This window comes from Calliphora vicina, chromosome 3, assembly GCF_958450345.1.
Source record: "Calliphora vicina chromosome 3, idCalVici1.1, whole genome shotgun sequence".
NCBI classification, from domain to species: Eukaryota; Metazoa; Arthropoda; class Insecta; order Diptera; family Calliphoridae; genus Calliphora; species Calliphora vicina.
The window spans coordinates 126,018,709-126,041,023 of record NC_088782.1 but is presented as its reverse complement, the minus strand read 5'-3'; the positions used below and the strand labels follow the sequence as shown (position 1 = coordinate 126,041,023).

The 22,315-nt window shown below is 24.3% G+C and overlaps 1 protein-coding gene and 1 long non-coding RNA gene across 2 annotated transcripts in view; one reads left to right on the top strand and one right to left on the bottom strand.

Annotated features, from left to right (window-relative positions):
* Positions 1-3,906: 3,906 nt before the first annotated feature.
* LOC135955813 (uncharacterized) overlaps positions 3,907-22,315 on the bottom strand; it is an 89,892-nt gene continuing 71,483 nt past the window's right edge. Inside the window, exon 4 of the long non-coding RNA XR_010576303.1 lies at positions 3,907-4,220. This is a non-coding gene — a long non-coding RNA (uncharacterized LOC135955813). The remainder of the gene's footprint in view (positions 4,221-22,315) is intronic.
* LOC135954947 (tetratricopeptide repeat protein 36 homolog) lies at positions 14,581-17,715 on the top strand. The gene is made up of 2 exons (XM_065505201.1): positions 14,581-14,952; positions 17,087-17,715. Exons 1-2 carry the CDS (start codon positions 14,622-14,624, stop codon positions 17,332-17,334), a joined length of 579 nt encoding a protein of 192 aa, XP_065361273.1. The 5' UTR covers positions 14,581-14,621; the 3' UTR covers positions 17,335-17,715.

Below are 22,315 nucleotides of genomic sequence, written 5' to 3'. Positions count from 1 at the left end.
TAGCGGCATTATTATACCCTTCAGCTTCGTGAGAAGGGTATATATAAGTTTGTCATTCCGTTTGTAATTTCTACATTTTTCATTTCCGACCCTATAAAGTATATATATTCTGGATCCTTATAGATAGCGGAGTCGATTAAGCCATGTCCGTCTGTCTGTCTGTCTGTCTGTCTGTCTGTCTGTCTGTCTGTCCGTCTGTCTGTCTGTTGAAATCAGTTTTCTGAAGACCCCAGATATCTTTGGGATCCAAATCTTCAATAATTCGGTCAGACATGCTTTCGAGAATTTTGCTATTTAAAATCAGCAAAATCGGTCCACAAATGGCTGAGATATGAGGAAAAAACCAAGACAACCTCTATTTTTGACCTATTTTTTACCTATATCTGGATTACTAAGACATTAATATAGACAATATGGATATCTAATGATAGATATTTCAAAGACATTTGCAACGGCGTATATAAGACCATAGTAAGTTGGACCTACAATGGGTCAAAATCGGGAAAAAAAATTTTGAACCCGAATTTTTTTTTTTAAAAAAAAAAAATTTAAAAAACAAAAAAAAAAATTTTAAAATTTAAAAAAAAAATTTTTTTAAATTTAAAAAAAAAAAAATTTTAAAATTTAAAAAAAAAAAAATTTTAAATTTAAAAAAAAAAAATAATTAAATTTAAAATAACAATCGAAAAATTTTTTTTTTCAAAAAATTCAAAAAACAACTGGAAAAAAAATAAAATTTTGTTTACCTAAAAATATTTAAAATTTTGAAGTATAATTTGGTGAAGGGTATATAAGATTCGGCACAGCCGAATATAGCACTCTTACTTGTTTTATATTTAGAAAATTGCTTATATCTCTAACAGATTACGGCCAATCCATATGAAATTTGAAATGGTTCTAGAAAAAGATACAAGCAACTTGGTTGGTAGGAAAATTTTTGACAACGCTTCACAATTTCGGTTTTATAAGCGTTTGAAATTTTAAATTAAAATATCTTCATACTGGGCATGACAATAGGATTATAATTTGTGACGCAGATGGTAGACAATTTTAAACTCTATAAGATAGTGAAGAAATTGTTCAAAATGTGTACTTAGTTTTCTAGTTATAACTAATTTAATAAAAAAAATTCACTTTCAAAAGCGTTTTTCAAGATTCAATTTGAAATATCTCTTTTTAGACATAGCTAGGGGGTAAAAGTTTTGCATTTATACAAAAGAAGACTTCAAAATCTTGCAGCTAAAAAAAAATCAGGGAAAATACTTCTTTATTTTTGTAGTTATAAAGTTTAGAAAAAACATATGACTAGGTCACACAATTCATGTTTCTAGTGCAAAATTTTAATATCACATTTTTGTTCACAGTTTTCAGGAGTTGGTAGCTATGGTCACCATATTTGGTTTATTTATAGAAAAAGATATCGTCGATCAAATGCCATGATTAGAATTTAAAAAGGCTTACAACCTTAGATTTTATAAGCGTTTAAACCAAAAACGCTCATATTTATCCAAGTGGGCGTGGCTATGGACAAAAAAAATGTCAATCATATGAAAGTCCACTTCCAAATCTATAAGATGGCGTAAACTATAATCATGTAGCTGTCTTAGTTTTCCAGTTATTACTTGTGGAAGAAAAGTTGTTACGCGACATTTACCTTCTGCAAGATTATGTTCTCTTTTTTCTAAACTTTATAACTACAAAAATAAAAAAGTATTTTCCCTGATTTTTTCTTAAGGTGAAAGATTTTGAAGTCTTCTTTTGAATAAATGAAAAACTTTTACCCTTTAGCTATGTCTAAAAAGAGATATTTCAAATTTTATCTTAAAAAACGCTTCTGAAAGTGAAAAAGTTTTGTTAAATTAGTTATAACTCGAAAACTAAGTGAATATTTTACACAATTTCTTCAATATCTTATAGAGTTTAAAATTGTCTACCATCTGCGTCACAAATTATAAGCCTATTGTCATGCCCAGTATGAAGAAATTTTAATTTAAAATTTCAAACGCTTATAAAACCAAAATTGTGAAGCGTTGACAAAAATTTTCCTACCAACCAAGTTGCTTGTATCTTTTTCTAGAAAAATTTCAAATTTCATATGGATTGGCCGTAATCTGTTAGAGATATAAGCAATTTTCTAAATATAAAATTATGCCGCTAAAAAATGATTTTCAAAAATTCAAATTTTTGGTCGGTACTAGGAGAACATAATCATGCAGAAGGTAAATGTCGCGTAACAAATTTTCTTCCACACGTAATAACTTGAAAACTAATACAGCTACCAGATTATATTTTTCACCATCTTGTAGATTTGGAATTGGACTTTCATATGATCTACAATTTTTTTGTCCATAGCCACGCCCACTTGAGGAAATATGGGCGTTTTTGGTTTAAACGCTTATAGAATCTAAGGTTGTAAGCCTTTTTAAATTTTAATAATGGCATTTTATCGACGATATCTTTTACTATAAATAAACCAAATATGGTGACCGTAGCTATAAAATCCTGCAAACTGTGAACAAAAATGTGAAATTAAAATTTTGCACAAGAAACATGTATTTTGTGACGTATTCAAACATTTCTTCTAAACTATATAACTGCAAAATTAAACAAGCATTTGACATGATTTTTCCTTAAGGTGAAAGATTTTGAAATCTTCTTTTGAATAAATGAAAAACTTTTACCCTTTAGCTATGTCTAAAAAGAGATATTTCAAATTTTATCTTAAAAAACGCTTCTGAAAGTGAAAAAGTTTTATTAAATTAGTTATAACTCGAAAACTAAGTGAATATTTTACACAATTTCTTCACTATCTTATAGAGTTTAAAATTTTCTACCATCTGCGTCACAAATTATAAGCCTATTGCCATGCCCAGTATGAAGATATTTTAATTTAAAGTTTAAAACGCTTATAAAAACGAAATTGTGAAGCGTTGACAAAAATTTTCCTACCAACCAAGTTGCTTGTATCTTTTTCTAGAACCATTTCAAATTTCATATGGATTGGCAGTAATCTGTTGAAGATATAAGCAATTTTCTAAATATAAAATAATGCCGCTAAAAAATGATTTTCAAAAATTCAAATTTTTGTCAAGTACTAGGAGAACATAATCATGCAGAAGGTAAATGTCGCGTAACAAATTTTCTTCCACACGTAATAACTTGAAAACTAAGACAGCTAGCAGATTATAGTTTTCGCCATCTTATAGATTTGGAAGTGGACTTTCATATGATGCCCAATTTTTTTGTCCATAGCCACGCCCACATGTGGAAATATGGGCGTGTTTTGTTTAAATGCTTATAAAATCTAAGGCTGTAACCCTATTTAAATTCTAATCATGGCATTTGATCGACGATATCTTTTTCTATAAATACACCAAATATGGTGACCATAGCTATCAAATCCTGAAAACTGTTAACAAAAATGTGATATTAAAATTTTGCACAACAAGAATTTTATGACATTGTCAAACGTTTTTTCTAAACTATATAACTGCAAAATTAAATAAGCATTTGCCATGATTTTTTCATTAGGTGAAAGATTTTAAAGTCTTCTTTTGAATAAATGCAAAACTATTACACTCTAGCTATGTCTACAACTAAAAATTTCAAATTTAATCTTAAAAAACGCTTCTGGAAGTGAAAACTAAGTGGATATTTTGAACAATTTCTTGGCATACTTTAGGGATGTTTATTAAAGTTGTTTAAACAAATGGTAGCACAGTGGTTATTATGAATTGTAGGATAGTGTGAGTTAAAATTAATTAATATACTTACTTTAAAATACTGCCTTTATACTTACTTATTGCTTTATCCTTCTGTTAGCCTTTATTTGTTTAATTATTGAAACAAAGTATTTATTAAATTTTATTTGTTTTTGTTCCACAAGTTAAAAAATAACATTAAATATTATCTTTGGCATTTATTTATTGCTTTATTCATTTTAATTTTGTTACATTTATTTAGTTTTGTTTTCATTTTCTTATTTATTGGACAAACATACATTTTAATTAATGCTAATAACTAAATACTATTTGGAATTTTTGACATAGAACAAAAAGCAAAAAGAACTCAAAGTAATAAAAAGAAATACTGCATCTAAATATATAAATAAATGAATACATTATTCATTGGCTTGTGAAGAAAAGTTTTAAAAAACTTTTCTAACATCCGTTATTACACCATAGTTAACGATAATTTCCATATTGACACCTAAAAATAAGCTAGAAAATCGAAAATATTATGAAATATATGAAAAATGTTTATAGGCTTTTAGTAAAACTTTAATAACTTTTATAATTTTCAAGCGATTTTCATAAAAGATAACTCATTTTATTGGACATAAAATCTGCTTTAAAAATATGACAAAAAATACATTTGCCCTTAAAGAAAAAATTAAAAAAAAATATATCGAAACAGAAACACATTAATAATTTCCTAGTAAACCATATATAATATTTATATATGTACTAAAGTTTAAAGACATTTTTGTTCTGATTACAACAAAACATCACTTTTTAAAATCGGTTGAAAATTTTAAAATATATTCAATTTTTTCATAACGTCCTAACTTTTCATAACATTTTCATATCAACACCTAAAAGTATGCTATAAATTTAAACAAAAAATCAAAGCTAAGTAAGCTTTTAGTAAAATCAGGATAACTTTTTTAGTTTTCAAGCAATTGTAATAAAATATGAGTTGTTGGGTAGGAAACAAAATTTTCTTTTAAATTAAGTGAATAAATATATTTGTCTTCTAAGAAATATATATAAAAAATTGCTATCAAATAGGAAAAATCTAAATTTTTTTGATAGACCTTTAGAAAAAGTTGAATAACTTTTATAATATTCAACCGATTTTATTAAAAAAAGCTGGGTGTTATTGGAAATAAAATTCGCTTTAAAAATAAGACCAAAAATATATATGTCTTTAAGGAAAAAAGTTAAAAATATTAATCTCAAACCTAAAAATATGGAAAAATTTAATATAAAACAAGTCACAAGTGTTAAGGAAATATGGACTGTACGGAATTTTATGGTTAAATTGTATATAGCTGAATATCTGAGTTATGGTTCTTTCTAAAACAGTTAGAAACTTATAAATGGTGTAAAAACTTTGAGAACTAGCTTTTTCGGAATATCGCATTTTTAAATTGTTTCAAAACATGTAGCGTGCTTAAGATGTACAACCATTATTATATCGTTTCATAATTGTATTCAAACACTGTAATTTTATAACAAGGTATTGTGAAATATTTTAGAAAAATTCGTTTAAGAACAAAATTTTGTTTTATAAGTTTTTTCAAACCAAGCTTTCTAGTGTTTAGGCCCCTTTTAAGCTAGTTGCTGATATTTAACTATTTTGTTACAAGTTCATCAACTACAATAAAAAAAATTGTTTTATAAGTTTTTTCAAAAAAAGCTTTCTAATGTTTAAGACCATACTTAGGCCCCTTTTAAGCTAGTTGCTGATATTTATCTTTTGAAGGTGTTTATAAGCTTTAAAATTTATTGAACAGGAAATCAAATGCTTTAATGCCCTTTCATTAGCATTTATGTCAAACAAAATGTATTAATAAGTTAAAAGCTTGTATATAGAGCTATCAGTTAAGGTTAGTTTGCATTAAGCTTTAAGGCTTTTAAGCAATGTGGTGTGGGAACCTACAAAACTTATTAAAGAGTTAAAAGCTTTTATGTAGAGTTTGCAGTTAAGTTTAGACTTCGTTAAGCTTTAAAGCTTTTTAACAGCAGGGTAGTAAATTAAATATTTAAGTGTGTTTAAGCTAATTTATTGTATAATTTAACTAAATTACATGATTTCTGATATATTTAAAAGCTTTTACATATATAGAGCTTTCAGTTAAGGTTAGTTTTTGTTAAGCTTTAAAGCTTTTTTTAAACAGGGTAGTAAATTTAAATTTTTAAATGTTTGTAAGCTAATTTGTTCTATAATTTAATTAATTTAATGCAAGCATTTTAATTAAACTTTAAAACTTCCCTTTGAAAAAAACGTTATATCTGTAAAATATCAAAAAATTAAAAAAAACAAGACACTGCCAATATTTAATAAACAAAACTATAAAAGATAAAACACACACTTCATGTAGAACCCCAAATCAGCTAAAAAAAAAAAACTTTTTAAACAAAGTTTAAACTACTAGTATATAAATCCTCTCTCTTTCGCTCTCTTTCTCCTAAAATCAAACTACAGTTTTAGTTTAGAGTAGAAAAATAAAGAAAATCTATTTTATGTTTTGTTTAAATTTATGTTAAATTTTTTTTAAAAACTTTTAAACAAAAACACTAATAAATAAACTAAAAAAACTAAATAAAACCCACCTAAAACTACAACAACAAAAAATACCACAGTCGTAAATTAAAAAAAAAACAACTCATAACAAAAATACACAATTTAGTAGAAAAACTATTTAGTAACGACTTTTAAAAACAACTAAAATCCCTAAAATACATAAAGTAGAACCAAAATAAAAAAAGAGAAATATATACATACAACAGAACAAACAAATACACACAAACCCACACTTATACATACATATATAAACTATATATATTAAATATTGATAAAGACAAAAACAAATGATATAATAACATAAATATATATAGAGCATCATGATTAATTATTAATTATAAATGTTTAGCTTATTTACTAAAAGAACAACAACAACAACTACAAACAAACAAACAACACCTTAACAAAAACAAAACAAAAAAAAATAATGCAAAATAAATTAACCAAATTAATAATAACAATATGTATTAGTACAATTATGCACCGCGCACCACTTTTTTCAAAAACAAAAAACAAACAACAACTTATTACACCAACAACAACAAAAAAACCTAAAAAATTTACAACAAAAATATTTGCAAAGAAAATTTTTAAATAACAAATTTAAACGTTTATTTAATTTCCACAAAACAAAAAGAAAATATTTCACTTGGTAAACGAGTTATAAACAATACTTAAAAAGAAAAACTACATTTTTAATCAATATAGGCTGGAAAATAGCAAAAGAAATTCAAGAAAAGTTTTATTGAGAACTAAAATCTTTACAACAAAAAAACTACATAAAGAAACTTTTTTTTTTAAAAAAAGCTTAAAAACAAAGGTTGATTGGCATTAAAGTTTAAAACAAAAAATATTTAAAAAAAAAAACGTTAAAGTTAAAGCCGACAGGGCGCGATTTTTCCAAAACTACTAACAACAAGAAAAACGCTACTATTTAAAAAAAAAATAAAAAAGAAACAGAAAACAAACGCTAAACTATTGTAAAATGAACTCTCTCTCTCTCTCTCTTTCACTTTTACTTAAAAGCTATATAACTCTCTCTCTCTTAAAACTGTTGTATAGTTAAAAATTATTTTTTTTTTACAAAAAGCTCAACAAATTTTTATTAAAATTTTGTTTAAATTTTTTTTTTATTTTATAAGAAAATAGCTAAAATTTTGTACAACAGCAGTAACAACTAATATTTGTAATATATTACCACAAAAAAAAACAAGACACAAAAAGAAATCAAACAAATCAAAGTAATTTTCTAGCTGCTTACCTAACAATTTTTATAAAATTTAACTATATAACAACAAATCAACTAAAATTAGTTTAAATTATTAAAAAAGAAAACAGAAAAAACCTGGTTGTAGTTAATCTATATTAAAAACATTATTTTGCTTTAATTTTTTTTTTTTTGTAAAAAGAGTTCATTATATTAAATTATAAAAAAAAGAAACGAAAATTAAAAAAAAAATTTATTCCAATATTTGTTGATTTTTCAGCTGGGCAAAATAATAAAAGAGAAATTTAAGAAATTTTCACAAAATAAAAGCCAACAGAAAATTTAAGAAATTTTAAATAATTTTTCAAATAAAAAAATAAATATTGGCAGCTTCATAATATTTGCAGTTTCATTAAAAATAAAATATTTATTCCTATAAATTCATTTATATAAAAAAAAAAGAACCTAACTTTGTTTAAATAACCTCGTTTTAATTAAAAACTAAATTGAAATAAATAGTTTAAAATATTCTGCTTCTTAAAAACAGTTCTTTTAATAAATGTCTAATAATTTATCTAAAAACATTAAAATTTCTCATATAAATTCAATTTAACCTATAAAACCCTTTAAAATGCACCCAATAAGTATGCTATACATTTTAATACAAAAAAACACACTCCCATAACCTCACATGTTAACATGCAACATAACAACAACACACTTTTATAAGCAAAACAAAGAAGATAGGCAACACTTTTCTCTTGTTTAAATATAACAAAAGAGCAAGACACACTCTCGTACAACAAAATGTATGTACGAGTAAACGAGTTCGAAAACAAAAATAACAACAACAACTAAACGAATACTTTTAAACAGACAACAACATTAATAAACAAAAATTGAGATTATTTTAGTAAAATAAAGATAACTTTGAGGTTTTTAAAGGAATTTTAATATAATTTAAAGCAAAATGTGGCATAATAAATGTTTATGAATCAACGAAACAATAAAAACGGTTTATTTAAGGAAAATTATTTCAAATGTAAATAAACCTAAAATTTATTTTGAGGGTTTTAAAAAGGACTTTTAGTAGAATTTTTATTGTATTCAAAAGCAAATGAAGCCATTTAATATTAAATAAATATTTATCATTTTTGCTAAAAAAAAAATAATAAAAAACGGATTAAAATAATTTTTTTTAAAGGAAAATATTTTCCTTAAAATTTTGCAATAACAAATTTTGAATAAATTGTATTCAAAAACTTTCTCGAAATTAAAAATACAGCAATTATCCTTTAAACAGATTTGAAAATATATCAAATGTAATAAATAAAGAGAATTTTTAAATAAATTATAATACAACAATTAAACATGTAACTAAATTTCAAAATCAAGACATTTAATAATAGAAATTATGAAAAATAAACAGCAAATAATAAAATTTAAAGCATTTGGAAACAAAATTTAACAATTTCTTAAATTTTTAGTTTTCTAATATATTTCTTTTTCAATATTTTTTTTTGCCCAGCTAAGTTGAGTTGTTATGAGTGTGATAGAAAACCTAAACAAAACAAAAAGAGAAATTTTAACGAAATTATTAACAAAATTCTTTATTGAAAACCTTGTTTTTATGGTTTAAATTAATTTAAAGAATTAAAAAATTAAAAGCAAAAAACAGAAAAACCTAAAAAAAGAAAACTTTGTTAAACTTTTTAAAGTAAATATATAAAAATTATAAAAAAATTATACTCTTATTAAAAAAACAAAAGAAAAATACAAAAAAAAATAAATAAATTTGTTGAATAATATGTAAAAATAAATTATATAAATGTAATATAAATTTATTTAAAAAAAAAACATCTAGTACCTTTCTTTTTTGAGAATAAATTAATAAAAAAAAATCAATAAAAGAACAAGGAAAATACAAAATAATTATTAACAACATTTAAAGCATGTAATATTTAAAATCTAGCTTTTAATTTAAAGCTATTATTAAAACTGAAAAAATAAACCTTGAAATTTGTTGTGACTTTAAAATTTTATATTAAATTATAAACAAATTGTAAAGAACTTAAATTTCCTATATATAATTTACAAATTTAAATGGTTAACAACAAATAATTTCGAAAAAAAAACAACTTAAATACTTTTTTTAAGTATTTGATTGAAATACCCGCCATTATAAAACAAAGTTTTTAAAAACATTCCCCAATCAAGGGTAAAATTTAAAAAAAAAAACAATTTTTTACACAATTTTTAAAATTAGCTTAAAAATGTCTTTATTTTTTGTTCAAATATGGTAATTTTCATTTTAAATTTCTAATTGTTTTCCCAAAACTTCATATTTTCTCTTATTTAAACTCGTTTTGAACTAAGACAGTATTAAAACCCGTTAGAAATAACTAATTTGCAGCCAAAAATTATGCTATACTTTTTAATTAAATAAATGTAAGCATTCAAAACATGTTAACACACCAACAAAAGAACTGTAAAATCAAAACAACTAACAGAGAGCAACACATTCTCTCGCACACTAACATAAACAACAACAATAACAATTAAATGAATGTTTGTAAACAAATAAATAAGCATATTTTGAGGTTATTTTAGTAAAATATAGATAACTTTGAGGTTTTTTAAGGAATTTCAATGAAATTTTGAAAAAATGGAATACGAAATTACACATAATAAATATGAATTAAAAATTTAATATAAATTTTTCTAAATTAAAAGCAAAAACCAAAATGTTTATTAATTTTAATGAAAATGAAAGAAAATTTTAAGCTAAATTAGTAATATTTATTTAATTATTCTTATTTAAATAATAATTTAAAATTTTCTAACATCTAATACGTTTAAAGAAAAAATATTACATTTTAACTTTTTACCTTCAAATATTCTCAATGGCGGGTTACTAATTATATTAAAACAAATCCCAATTTTTTCTTAAAAACGCTTTTTTATCCAACTGCTTATATAAATATATTTATTAACTTAAAAACAATGATCCTAAACCCCAAATATTTAACAAAACTTGTAAAATATTTATAAAAATTTAAGAAAACTTTTCATTAAATCATACCCAACATTTTATAACATCAAACAATCAGTAAATGTAAACAACAAAAAATTAAAAATCGACTCATTTGAAATAAATCTTAGATTAGACACTGTAATTTATGAAAAGAATTCAAAAATACCAAAACATGTTATTTCAAAATTTAAATAAACCTCCCCCCACAAAAAAAAATAAATATTCTTAACTAAAACGCAATATATTTATAAAAATAACAAGCATTTAAAACTAAACTAAAATAAAAAAGGCTTAAAATTAATAATAATAATAATAAAACAGCATAATTACCACAAACCAAAATTTTGTATAGACAAACAAAACTCAAACTCAAACCTTTAAACAAAACATTTTAACTTTAGTAACTTTTACTAAAAAACAAAAATCTAGTTAACTTTGAATATGTTAAAGAAGAAAAAAAACCTTAAATATTAAACAAAATGTTGTAGATATTGTGTAAATCAAGAAAATTATATGGACAAAGAAAAAAAGCTTGCAAATTTGTTTAAAAATTGCTTGAAAAATTTCAGTCTCGCTTATTATTTATTTTTCAATTTATTTATTGTAAAATCCTCTAGTTTAATTTGTTTTACATGAAAACTTTTAATTATTACCTGATTTAAAGCTTTTTTTATTATTTGTCTAAAACCTAAAAACCCTACAAGAAAGTCTCCTGTAAAAGGTTGTGAACTTAATTGACAATCGTTTGTATTACAAAACAAATAACAAACAATAACAACAAACAGGTCTAATACTTAACAAAAAAAAAAACAAATGAATCAAGAGCTTGAAATTACAATATTTTGCCAAAAGAAAAACAAAAAAAAATCTTAAAAAATACAACAACTAAATAAACAAAATACTAACATTTTTGTATTACAAACAAATGAAACTAGGGGAGCTTTTTTATTCCAAAAATTTGGTATAATTATTGTTTCTTAAAGCTGGCCTTTTAAAGCTTTCTTTTAAAATCATTTATTAAAATAAGCCTTTTGAAAGCTTTACCATTTGTTTCAATAAAGCTTTAAAACAATTTATTTAAAAAAGTTGTTAAAAGCTTTATTTCAGTTAAGCTTTTAAATGCATTATATTAGTTAAAATTTAAAAGCTTTTAACACCATTATTCAAAATAAACTTCTAGAAACAAAATAAACTGCTAAAAGTTAAACTTTTTAAAGCTTTATTTAAGTTAAACTTCTAAGCTTTATTTCAGTTAAGCTTCTAAAAGTTTCTCATCAGTTGAGCTAAAAGTTTTACAGAAATTAAACTTTGAAAAGCTTTATTAAAATTTAGCATTTAGTAGCGTTATGCAGACAAAGCTTTTAGAAACAAAATAAGCTTTTTACTGCTTTATTTCAATTATGTTGGTAATAGCTTTCTGTCAGTTAAGCTTTTAAAGGCTGTATTTAAGCTTTCAAACACTTGAGTAATATTAAGCTTTCAAAAGTTTTATTGAAATTAAACTTTAAAAAGCTTATTAAACTTTAAAAAGCTTATAAAAACCCTTTTTTAAAATTAAGATTTAAAAAGCTTTATTAAATTAAGCTTTGGAAAGCTTTATTAAAATTAAGCTTTGAAAAGCTTTATTAAAATTAAGCTTTGAAAAGATATATTAAAATTAAGCTCTGAATAGCTCTATTAAAATTAAGCTTTGGAAAGCTTTATTAAATTAAGCTTTGGAAAGCTTTATTAAATTAAGCTTTGGAAAGCTTTATTAAAATTAAACTTTGAAAAGATATATTAAAATTAAGCTCTGAATAGCTTTATTTAAATTAAGCTTCATAAAGCTTTATTAAAATTAAGCTTTGAAAAGCTTAAGAAAGTTTTATTTCAAATAAAGCTTTCTAAAGCTTTTTTTTAATTAAGCTTTAGAAAGCATTATTTGAAATTAAGCTTTAGACAGATTTATTTGAAATTAAGCTTTAGAAAGCTTTATTTTAAATTCAGCTTTAGGAAGCTTTTTTTGGAAATTAAGCTTTAGGGAGCTTAATTTGAAGTTAAGCTTTAGAAAGCTTTATTTGATAATAAAGCTCAATATAATTTTTATTTATTGAAATGAAACTTTAAAAAGCTTTTTTATGAAACTAAAGCTATGAAAAGCTTTATTAAAATTTGCAGTGAGTGCAGCTAAAAAAAAAAGTCAGCAGACTTGCTAAATTTCGCATTTTGGTATCTTTTTTCATTAAACTTTTTGTTGAAACGTTTATTTAAATTGTTTTTCTGCCATCTGCAACATTGAACATTAAAATGTTTTTCTTTCAATCGGAGTTTTTACTCTTAACATCACGTGTCTAGTCTATTTTTAAATACTAACAAAAATATTAAACACACATAATAACATACTTTTAACATTTAAACCAAATTTACGTGCCACATTAAGATTTTAGAGCAAATGAAAATGAAACGAAAAACCAGATTTAATAATAATAATTCTTTAGTATAAGTCATAAATTAAATGTACAGTAGAAGTCTTAAATTCATATATACAACTTTTTTTGAAATCGAACAGAGTTAAGAAATGAGGAAAATTAAGCTTAGAAGGCGATCACAGTGGCCAGGTGAGAAATGGAAATAAAATTCTCAACAAAATTGGTTAAAAAAACTTAAATTTTGGTGACATTTTTACCTAGTAAACCACTGTGATTTGCTTATTTAAGTCATTTTGTAGGAAATATCAAAAAATTTTAATAAACATCTAACAATTACAATTAATTTAACTTCAATTTTCTTAAACATTTTATCACAAAATCACCCAACATTTTAAAATTTATAAAAATCCAAAATATACCTACTTACTATCTATAAAAAGCGAGACTTTTTTTAAAAATAAAATTTAAAATATAGAAATATTTAACTAAATATTTTAGGTAACACTTTAAGCAAGCTTTTAGATTATAAAAGAAATGAAATAAATTCAAAAAAAAACACCATTGGAATTTAGTATTTATTCATTTAGGTGACAAAATTAAAAAAAAAAAATCAGCGAGCTATACATTTATTAAAAAAAAGATTTTTTTAAAGAAAAGAAAAATAAATAAATAATTATGATTAAAACTAAACAGCTGTGTAAATTAATTTAAAAAAATATATAAAAAAAACGTTTAAGGTTAAACATTTAAAAATAAAAAAATTAAAAAAAAAAATCTAAAAAAAATATTTAAAATTTATATAAAAAAAAACAAATATTATTCAAATATATTATTAATAATTTCATAAATTTAACAAAAAAAAACAAAACCCATAATGCATTAGCATAGCAAATATATAAAACAAAAATATAAATAAATATAAATAATTTAAAACAAACATGCTGATTTATTATTAAATACATATATATATATATTATATTATTATTAAAATAATTATTTAATTAAAAAATAAAAATAAAACCCAAAAAAAATGTTTAATTTAAATTAACGGCTAAAAATAATATTGTCCTTAATATTTACATATACATTAAATATAAAACAAACAGAAAACAAAACAAAACTTATATTATTAATTATATAAATAAAAGAAAAAGAATGATATTATAAAAAAAGACAACAACAAACTGAAGAAAAAACAGAACATTAATAAATTGTTTTTAAAAAATCAAAAAAAAAGTTGAAGTTTTTTATAAAGAAACATTTAAAACGACAATTTAATTAAAGCTTTAGAAAAGGTAAGTGTAAAGCAAGTAAAGATTGTAAGCTTTCTAGAACAATATCAAATGTTTAAATCACGTTATTTTAAAATCATAGTTCCCCCTTTTCAAAATTTATTTAACTACCACCTTTTAATTTTTAACAAAATACTCACATGCTGTTTAATAAAAACACACATCTGATTTAATTTTATTCATTTAAAACAAATGGACCAGTTTTTCATGTTCATTTGCATCTCTCAGCTTTTAATAAACAAAAACAAACAGCTACAACAACACCTGTTTAATGAGGAATAGTTTTATAGGCTCCTATATTAACACAAGATCAGTTTGTTTTTAAATCTCTAAACGTTAACACTAAAAAAATAGAATAAAACTAAATAAATATGCCTTTAACAAAATCATGTTTAAGTGCTCATGATCAGCAGGTGCTAGAATCTATATTCAATCCATTGGAATTGACTTCTTCTTTGGAGGCTCAATTAATAAATCCCGACTCCTCAGAAACATTAGTGGATAATGATGGTAATTTAGAGTGTGAGCCGGAGATACTAAAACAATCTAAACAGCTGGAAATAGAAGCTGTTAAATTGGCCGAAGAACAGAAATTGGAAGAGGCTTTAAAGAAGTTTTCAGAGTCTTTAGAGTTAACACCAAAACGAGCTTCGATTTATAATAATCGAGCCCAGGCTTTGAGATTGGCTGGCAAAGATGAGGGTAAGTAATACTTATGATAGAAATATAACTTGATAACATTTAGAATTGGAATTAAAGTGTATTTTATCGTTTCTATTGTATTGTTCTTTTTTACAAATGGGAAATTTATGTTTATTTTACCTTTTATTGGTTTGTGTCAACAATAGGAAACTCTCAAACACCCATAGTCACGACACAAACCTTAAATGGTGAATATATTTACCATAGAATAGAAAAAGGTTGGCAATACCAACAATAAACAAATTGCTTTATAAAGCAAAATTTAACAAAAATGTTATCGATAACTATGAAAACTTTCTACAGAAATTTCCATGTTATCGATAACAATCCAAAAGTTTCTAAATAATTTTTCAGTTATAGATAGCATTGAAAAATGTTCTAAAGATATGTTCCTGTTAACGATAATATTAGAAAAAGTCTATAACAATTTTCATGTTAACATGTTATCGATAACATTAAAAAATGTTCTAAAGAATTTTACATGTTAACGATAACAATTGAAAATTTTCTAAAGAAATTTCAAAAGAAATCAAATTTTCTAAAGAAATCAGACATTTTTCGAAAGAATTTTCCCTGTTATTGATAACGATCGATAATTTCCTATAGAAATTTTCATGTTATCGATAGCAATAAAAAATTGTCTAAAGAAATGTTCCATATATCGACAAAAGTCGAAAATTTTCTAAAGAAATTTCCATGTTATCGATAACAATCGAAAATTTTCTAAAGGAATTTCCATGTTATCGATAACAATCGAAAAGTTTCTAAAGAAATTTCCATGTTATCGATAACAATCGAAAAGTTTCTAAAGAAATTTCCATGTTATCGATAACAATCGAAAATTTTCTAAAGAAATTTCCATTTTATCGATAACAATAGAAAATTTTCTAAAGAAATTTCCATGTTATCGATAACAATCGAAAATTTTCTAAAGAAATTTCCATGTTATCGATAACAATCGAAAATTTTCTAAAGAAATTTCCATGTTATCGATAACAATCGAAAAGTTTCTAAAGAAATTTCCATGTTATCGATAACAATCGAAAATTTTCTAAAGAAATTTCCATGTTATCGATAACAATCGAAAATTTTCTAAAGAAATTTCCATGTTATCGATAACAATCGAAAATTTTCTAAAGAAATTTCCATGTTATCGATAACAATCGAAAATTTTCTAAAGAAATTTCCATGTTATCGATAACAATCGAAAATTTTCTAAAGAAATTTTCATGTTATCGATAACAATCGAAAATTTTCTAAAGAAATTTCCATGTTATCGATAACAATCGAAAATTTTCTAAAGAAATTTCCATGTTATCGATAACAATCGAACATTTTCTAAAGAAATTTCCATGTTATCGATAACAATCGAACATTTTCTAAAGAAATTTCCATGTTATCGATAACAATCGAAAATTTTTTAAAGAAATTTTCATGTTATCGATAACAATCGAAAATTTTCTAAAGAAATTTTCATGTTATCGAAAGAAATCGAAAATTGTATAAAGAAAATTTCCATTTATCGATAACAGTCGAAACTTTTCTAAAGAAATTTCCATGTTATCGATAACAATTGAAAATTTTCTAAAGAAATTTTCATGTTATCGATAAAAATCTAAAATTTTCTAAAGAATTTTCCCTGATATGGATAACAATCCCAAATGTTCTAAAGAAATTTCCATGTTTTCTATATTAATCGAAATTTTTCTTAAAAATTATCCAGTTAACGATAACAGTCGAAATTTTTTAAAAGAAATTTCTATGTTATCGATAACATTAAAAAAATTCCAATTACCGATAACAATCAAAACATCTTTTTAATGAAATTGCCACGTTATCGATTACAATTAAACATTTTTAAAGAAATTTTCCAGTTATCGATAAAATCGAAAATTTTCAAAAGAAATTTTCCAGTTATCGATAACAATGGAAAATTTTCTAAAGAAATTTTCCAGCTATCGATAGCAATCACAAATTTTCTAAAGAAATTGCCATGCTATCGATAACAATCGCAAATGTTCTAAAGAATTTTCCATGTTATCGATAATAAAGAAAATAAATTCTCATGTTAACGATCAAATTAAGAAATTGACTAAAGAAATTAAACAATTTTTTATATTTTTTTTAATTCCAGCTGCTTTAGACGATCTTAATCATGCTCTTGAGCATAGTTTAACTCAATCAAAAACGAAATGTCATGCATTGTGTCAACGTGGAGTGCTGTATAGAAAACAAAAAAAATTAGAAGAAGCCCGCACAGATTTCGAAGCAGCCGCCAAAATGGGCAGTAAATTTGCCAAACAGCAGTTGGTGGAAATCAATCCCTTTGCAGCACTATGTAATCAAATGTTAAGACAAGCTTTTGAGCAATTGGAGAAATAAAACAGTAAAGAGAGAGACAGGGATAGAGAGCAACAGAAAGCAGAGAAGAGAAAGGAAATTAAGATATAGTTGTAATTAAGTTTGTTTTTGTATGTTTTAATTACAAAAACATGCAATAAATTGATGAATGAAATAAATAATTTTTGTATTTAGTTTCCTTTTGCGTTACATAGGGAGGGTGTCCTTTTGTAAGCCACCTTTTTCCTTAAGCCTCGATTATTTATCAAGCTAAAATTTCAAAATAAAAACAAATATAACGGAATATTAACAACAGAGCATCAATATATCATGTGAATTAGTCTCGTGTTGAAATCGATCATCATTGATTTACAACTTGTTGCTTGCATATAAAAATAAATTTCATTAAAAAACGTTCAAAAACCTGTCGAATTTCATTCATTCAACCAAAAACAAAAAAAACAGGGAAAAAGAGGGGGAGCAAAAATGCAAGGTGCGTTTTCGATGCTTTATGATGCAGTTTGTTTATAAAAATAAGAAATAACGCGAAATAACAGTTGCAGTTAAATGTGGCACGTGGTTAAGGCACGATTTTGTGCCAATTTTGTGCAGCTATATGTAGAATAAAAAAAAACACAAACAATGAAAACTGCAACTGTTGATTTTTCATTTGTAGCGAGAGCGCTGTTTTCATTTCATACAACTCATTGACCAGGCTGACAGTCAGTCATTTCATTTATAACTCAACTTTAAAGTAAAAGAAAAAAGGGTTAAATCCCAAAAGGACTTTATGGAAATAAGCCCTTTTTAATTTAAACAAAAGCAAGATAAAGAAATAGAATTTAAATAAAAAAAAATACATTTAATTTTGCAAATTTATGTCGAAGCTAAAAACCAACCAACAACCAACGGTACTTTGGCAATTTTTGTTAACCAAAAATGAAAAGTGAACAGCAAATTTAAGCCACAATAACAAATGTTAAAGATTGAAAATACATTTTATAACAAATTTACCAAATACTCGTACCACACAACACAACAATTGATCAGTACCACGAAAAACCAAATATGTACGAGTTAAAAATGATCGTGATCATGTTGCTGAACAAAAAAAATGAAAGTGGTTTTATTATCCTTTTTTCTTAAAAACAAAATTAAACTTACAACATACTTAATACGCGCTGTAATAAACCCTTCTTGAAAAATACAATATTCCAGAAAAATTATCAACAACAACTTTAAAACACGCATTCTGACCAGATCGGCAACACATGCAGCAGGCAGCTACGATCATCCATAATGAAATGCTGAAGTGTGTGGTGTGGTTTACAAGGAGTAGTTTAGTTTTGGTTTGGGTTTGAGTTGAAGAAGCAAACAAAAAATTGAAATTGGCACGCTTTTGCATTAAAGTTGTATGATGCCTGGCATCAGGCGGGAATTTCTTCTGCATAAATGCAGAAGTAGAGCTGCTTCCTTTTGGTTTTATTGTTTTTAACAAAAATCTGTTTTTTTTTCTCAACCAAAACAGTCAATTCGTTTTAAAATCTTAACCAAACAGTTTGAAACAATTTAAGTTCGATTTTAAGTGTGCTATAATCAAGTAGGGGGTATTGTTAGTTGTAGGTAAAGTTTAAAATTTTTAATAATCTAAAATTTCACAATAATTTCAGAAATTTTCAAACTATAGATAAAAATAATATATTTTTTATGAAAGTTTCCAAAATATCGATAACAATCGAAAATTTTCTGTAGAAGTTTTCATGTCAACGATAAAATTTAAAAATTTTCTTAATAAATTTTCATGTTATCGATAACATTAAAAAAATGTCTAAAGAAATTTTCCAGTTATCGATAACAATCGAAAATGTTCTGAAGAAATTTTAAAGTTATCGATATTAATCTAAAATTTTCTAAAGAAAGAAAAGAAATTTCCATGTTATCGATAAAAATCGAAAATTTTCTTAAGAAATGTCCATGTTATCGATAACAATCAAAAATTATTTAAAGAAATTTTCATGTTATCGATAATAATCGAAAATTTTCTAAAGAAATTTCATGTTATCGATAAAAATCGAAAATTTTATTAAGAAATTTCCATTTTATCGATAACAATCGACAATTTTCTTAAAAAATGTCCATGTTATCGATAATATTGAAAAATTTTCCAAAGAAAATTCTTTGTTATTGATTTAAGAATTTTCCATGTTATCGATAACAATCGTAAATTTTCTAAAGAAATTTCCATGTTATCGATAACAATCGAAAATTTATTAAAAAATTTTCATATTATCGATAACATTACAAAAATTTTCTTAAGAATTTTCTATTTATCGATAACAATCGAAAATTTTTTAAATAAATTTCCATGTTATCGATAACATTAAAAAATTGTTTATGTTTGTTTTTTATCAAAATGTCATTTCAAGTGTGCAGAGTATATAAAAGATGGCTGTGCCGATTATAGCTCTTCTACTTGTTTTATTTAAATCTGTAAAGAAGGGTCCAAAATTATTCGTACAAAAAAATTCAAACCTACACTAATAAACAGAACAGTTAAACCCATTATAAAAGAAACTTTAACCCTTAAATCAACCAAAAAAATTTTAAAAAATTAAACAAACTCTACAAAATATTATTTAAAAAATGCAATATAAAGTTTATGAATCATGAAAAGACTTATAAATCAATATAAAATTATCATTATTTTTTAAAAATATCCCCATGATCAATACAAATCCGCTAAAAAATCATGGATACAAAAAGAAATATTATAAGTTAAAGAGTGACTCAACATTTGACTTATAAATCCATAAAATAAATATTAAAATCTATAGTTTTGCAGAATTTACATCACACAAACTCCCAAAGAATCCTTGTTAGCTATTGTTCTCTTTTAAGGGTTAACTCTCTCGCTCTCCTACCATTCTGCCTTCTGTGGTTAACTGTAAGCACTGTTTTTTTCGTTAAATGTCTGTGGGGATTTTTGAATCGTTTTTTTTTAAGGTAAAATAGCAGGTGCTTCTTTTTATATGAAAATTGTAGCAGAATCTAAAATACTATAACTATAACAACAGCAAATTGAAATGAAATGCTCAACTTTGAACAAAAAAAAAATCCAGACTTGAAAGATTTCTTTTTGATGCTTTAGTAAAAAAAAATGTTTAAGAGCAACATGTGAAGAGGGTTAAAACTACAGGATCCTTTTTAATCCTATTAAAAAATTTACAAGAGAGCAACATAAAAAAAGAGAAAAGAAAATCAGAGTAAAAAAAATTGTTTCGGAAATCAGTTTAAATGATTTTCAATTAATAAGAATAATTGAAGGAGACTCTCTGAGGTCGAAGGACCTTTAATCTTTTTGCCACTAATTAGAAATGAAGAATTTCTCAAAAAAAATTGGAAATTTTCTGAAACTTTTTTTAAAAACCGAAATTTTTAAAAATTTTGGATTGATGAGTTAATGATTTGATGGCTTGATTGTGTAATCTAAATCGAAATTTTTTTTTAAAAATCGAAAATTTTTTAAAAAATCTGAATTTTTTAAAATTCATATTTTGAAAATATGTAGATATTTTTTTAAAAAAAATCAAAAAACTTTTTTAAAAAACCTTTTTTAAATTGAACAAATTTTTTAAAATCGAAAAATGCTTCAATTTTTTTTTAGCAGAACTGTCCAACAAATTGAGACTTTTTGATTGGAACAGAATAGTGACCCTATAATTCTGAAAAAGCATGTTGAGTAGATAATTTTTGTAGAATAAACTTATAGTCCAGCTGGTCTGAATTTTTTTTTACAGTTGGTCAAAGTTTTCATTTTTTGATCGAAGGGAGCATTATACTAACTGAAAAAAATGTTGTAAGTTAATATATGAGAGAATTCTTATGGTCAGAGTTATATTATGGAATTTTATGGGGATCATTTTTGTAGAATAACTTAACCCTGTAGCTCCTTTCTTTAGGGGTCAATTTGACCCTCTTTTTGAGAAAATTAAAAAAAGTCCTTTCAAAAAGGACATTTAAGGATTCAAATATTGTACGAAAATTTTCACCGGAAAATTTCATAATATAACTCTGACCACAGGAATTCTCTCAGATATTAACAAAAATGATACCCTTTCAGTATTATAGGGTCACTATTCTGTTCCAAAAATGCTGTTGGACAGTGTAGGTAATTTTGATGAGAATTTTGCTCGAACTGTGGCCACCAAATTTTCTTTATTTTTGGATCAATAATCTGTCATTTGTCTTTAAGGCACAAATGGCGTCAAATCGAATCTTTGGTGAATTTTGGGACATTCCTGATATAATATAGACTAAACTGTAGATATTTGCCTGAATATTTCGTTGCATACTTTAAAGTGTCACAGTTATTTGCAGGCATTACTTAGTAATGAGTGGCAGTTACCCTATTTATTACCGAATATGGATAAAATAATGATTTTAATGGAATTGATTAACTTACACGGTTTTTTAAGTGTTAAAATTTGTATTTAAAATTTACCAATTATGGTTTATTTCAAAATTAAAATACCCTCTCTAACTTTTCTTTCATTTGTTCATTTCACTTTAATTATAGTTCTTGCTTCTAAATATAACAAATAATTTCGATTTAAATCTAAACAGGACATAAGGTTTACATGTATTGATAGATAGTGCCTGAATATAGCTCTGTATGCAATAATAAGTCCTTAACAACCATAGATAGATAATAAAAACTCACAATGCAAACCATCATCAATAAATTTTTGTAATGAATAATAAAACTGGGAAGAATAAAGCGTCAGTTGTTTGGTCAACAACAATGAAAGCAACTGCAGCAACAAAAAAAAATTATACAAAAACCAAACAAAAATCCCTTATAAAAGAAAAGTGCCAAGAGTCAATATGCACAACATTTATAAGCCTTGCAACATATGTTGCCTTAAACAATTTTCAATCACTCAATAATAATATACAGCATGAAAAAAAGTAAAAAATAACAACAATAATGTAGAGGATTTTCAAGAGGTTCAATAACAGATGA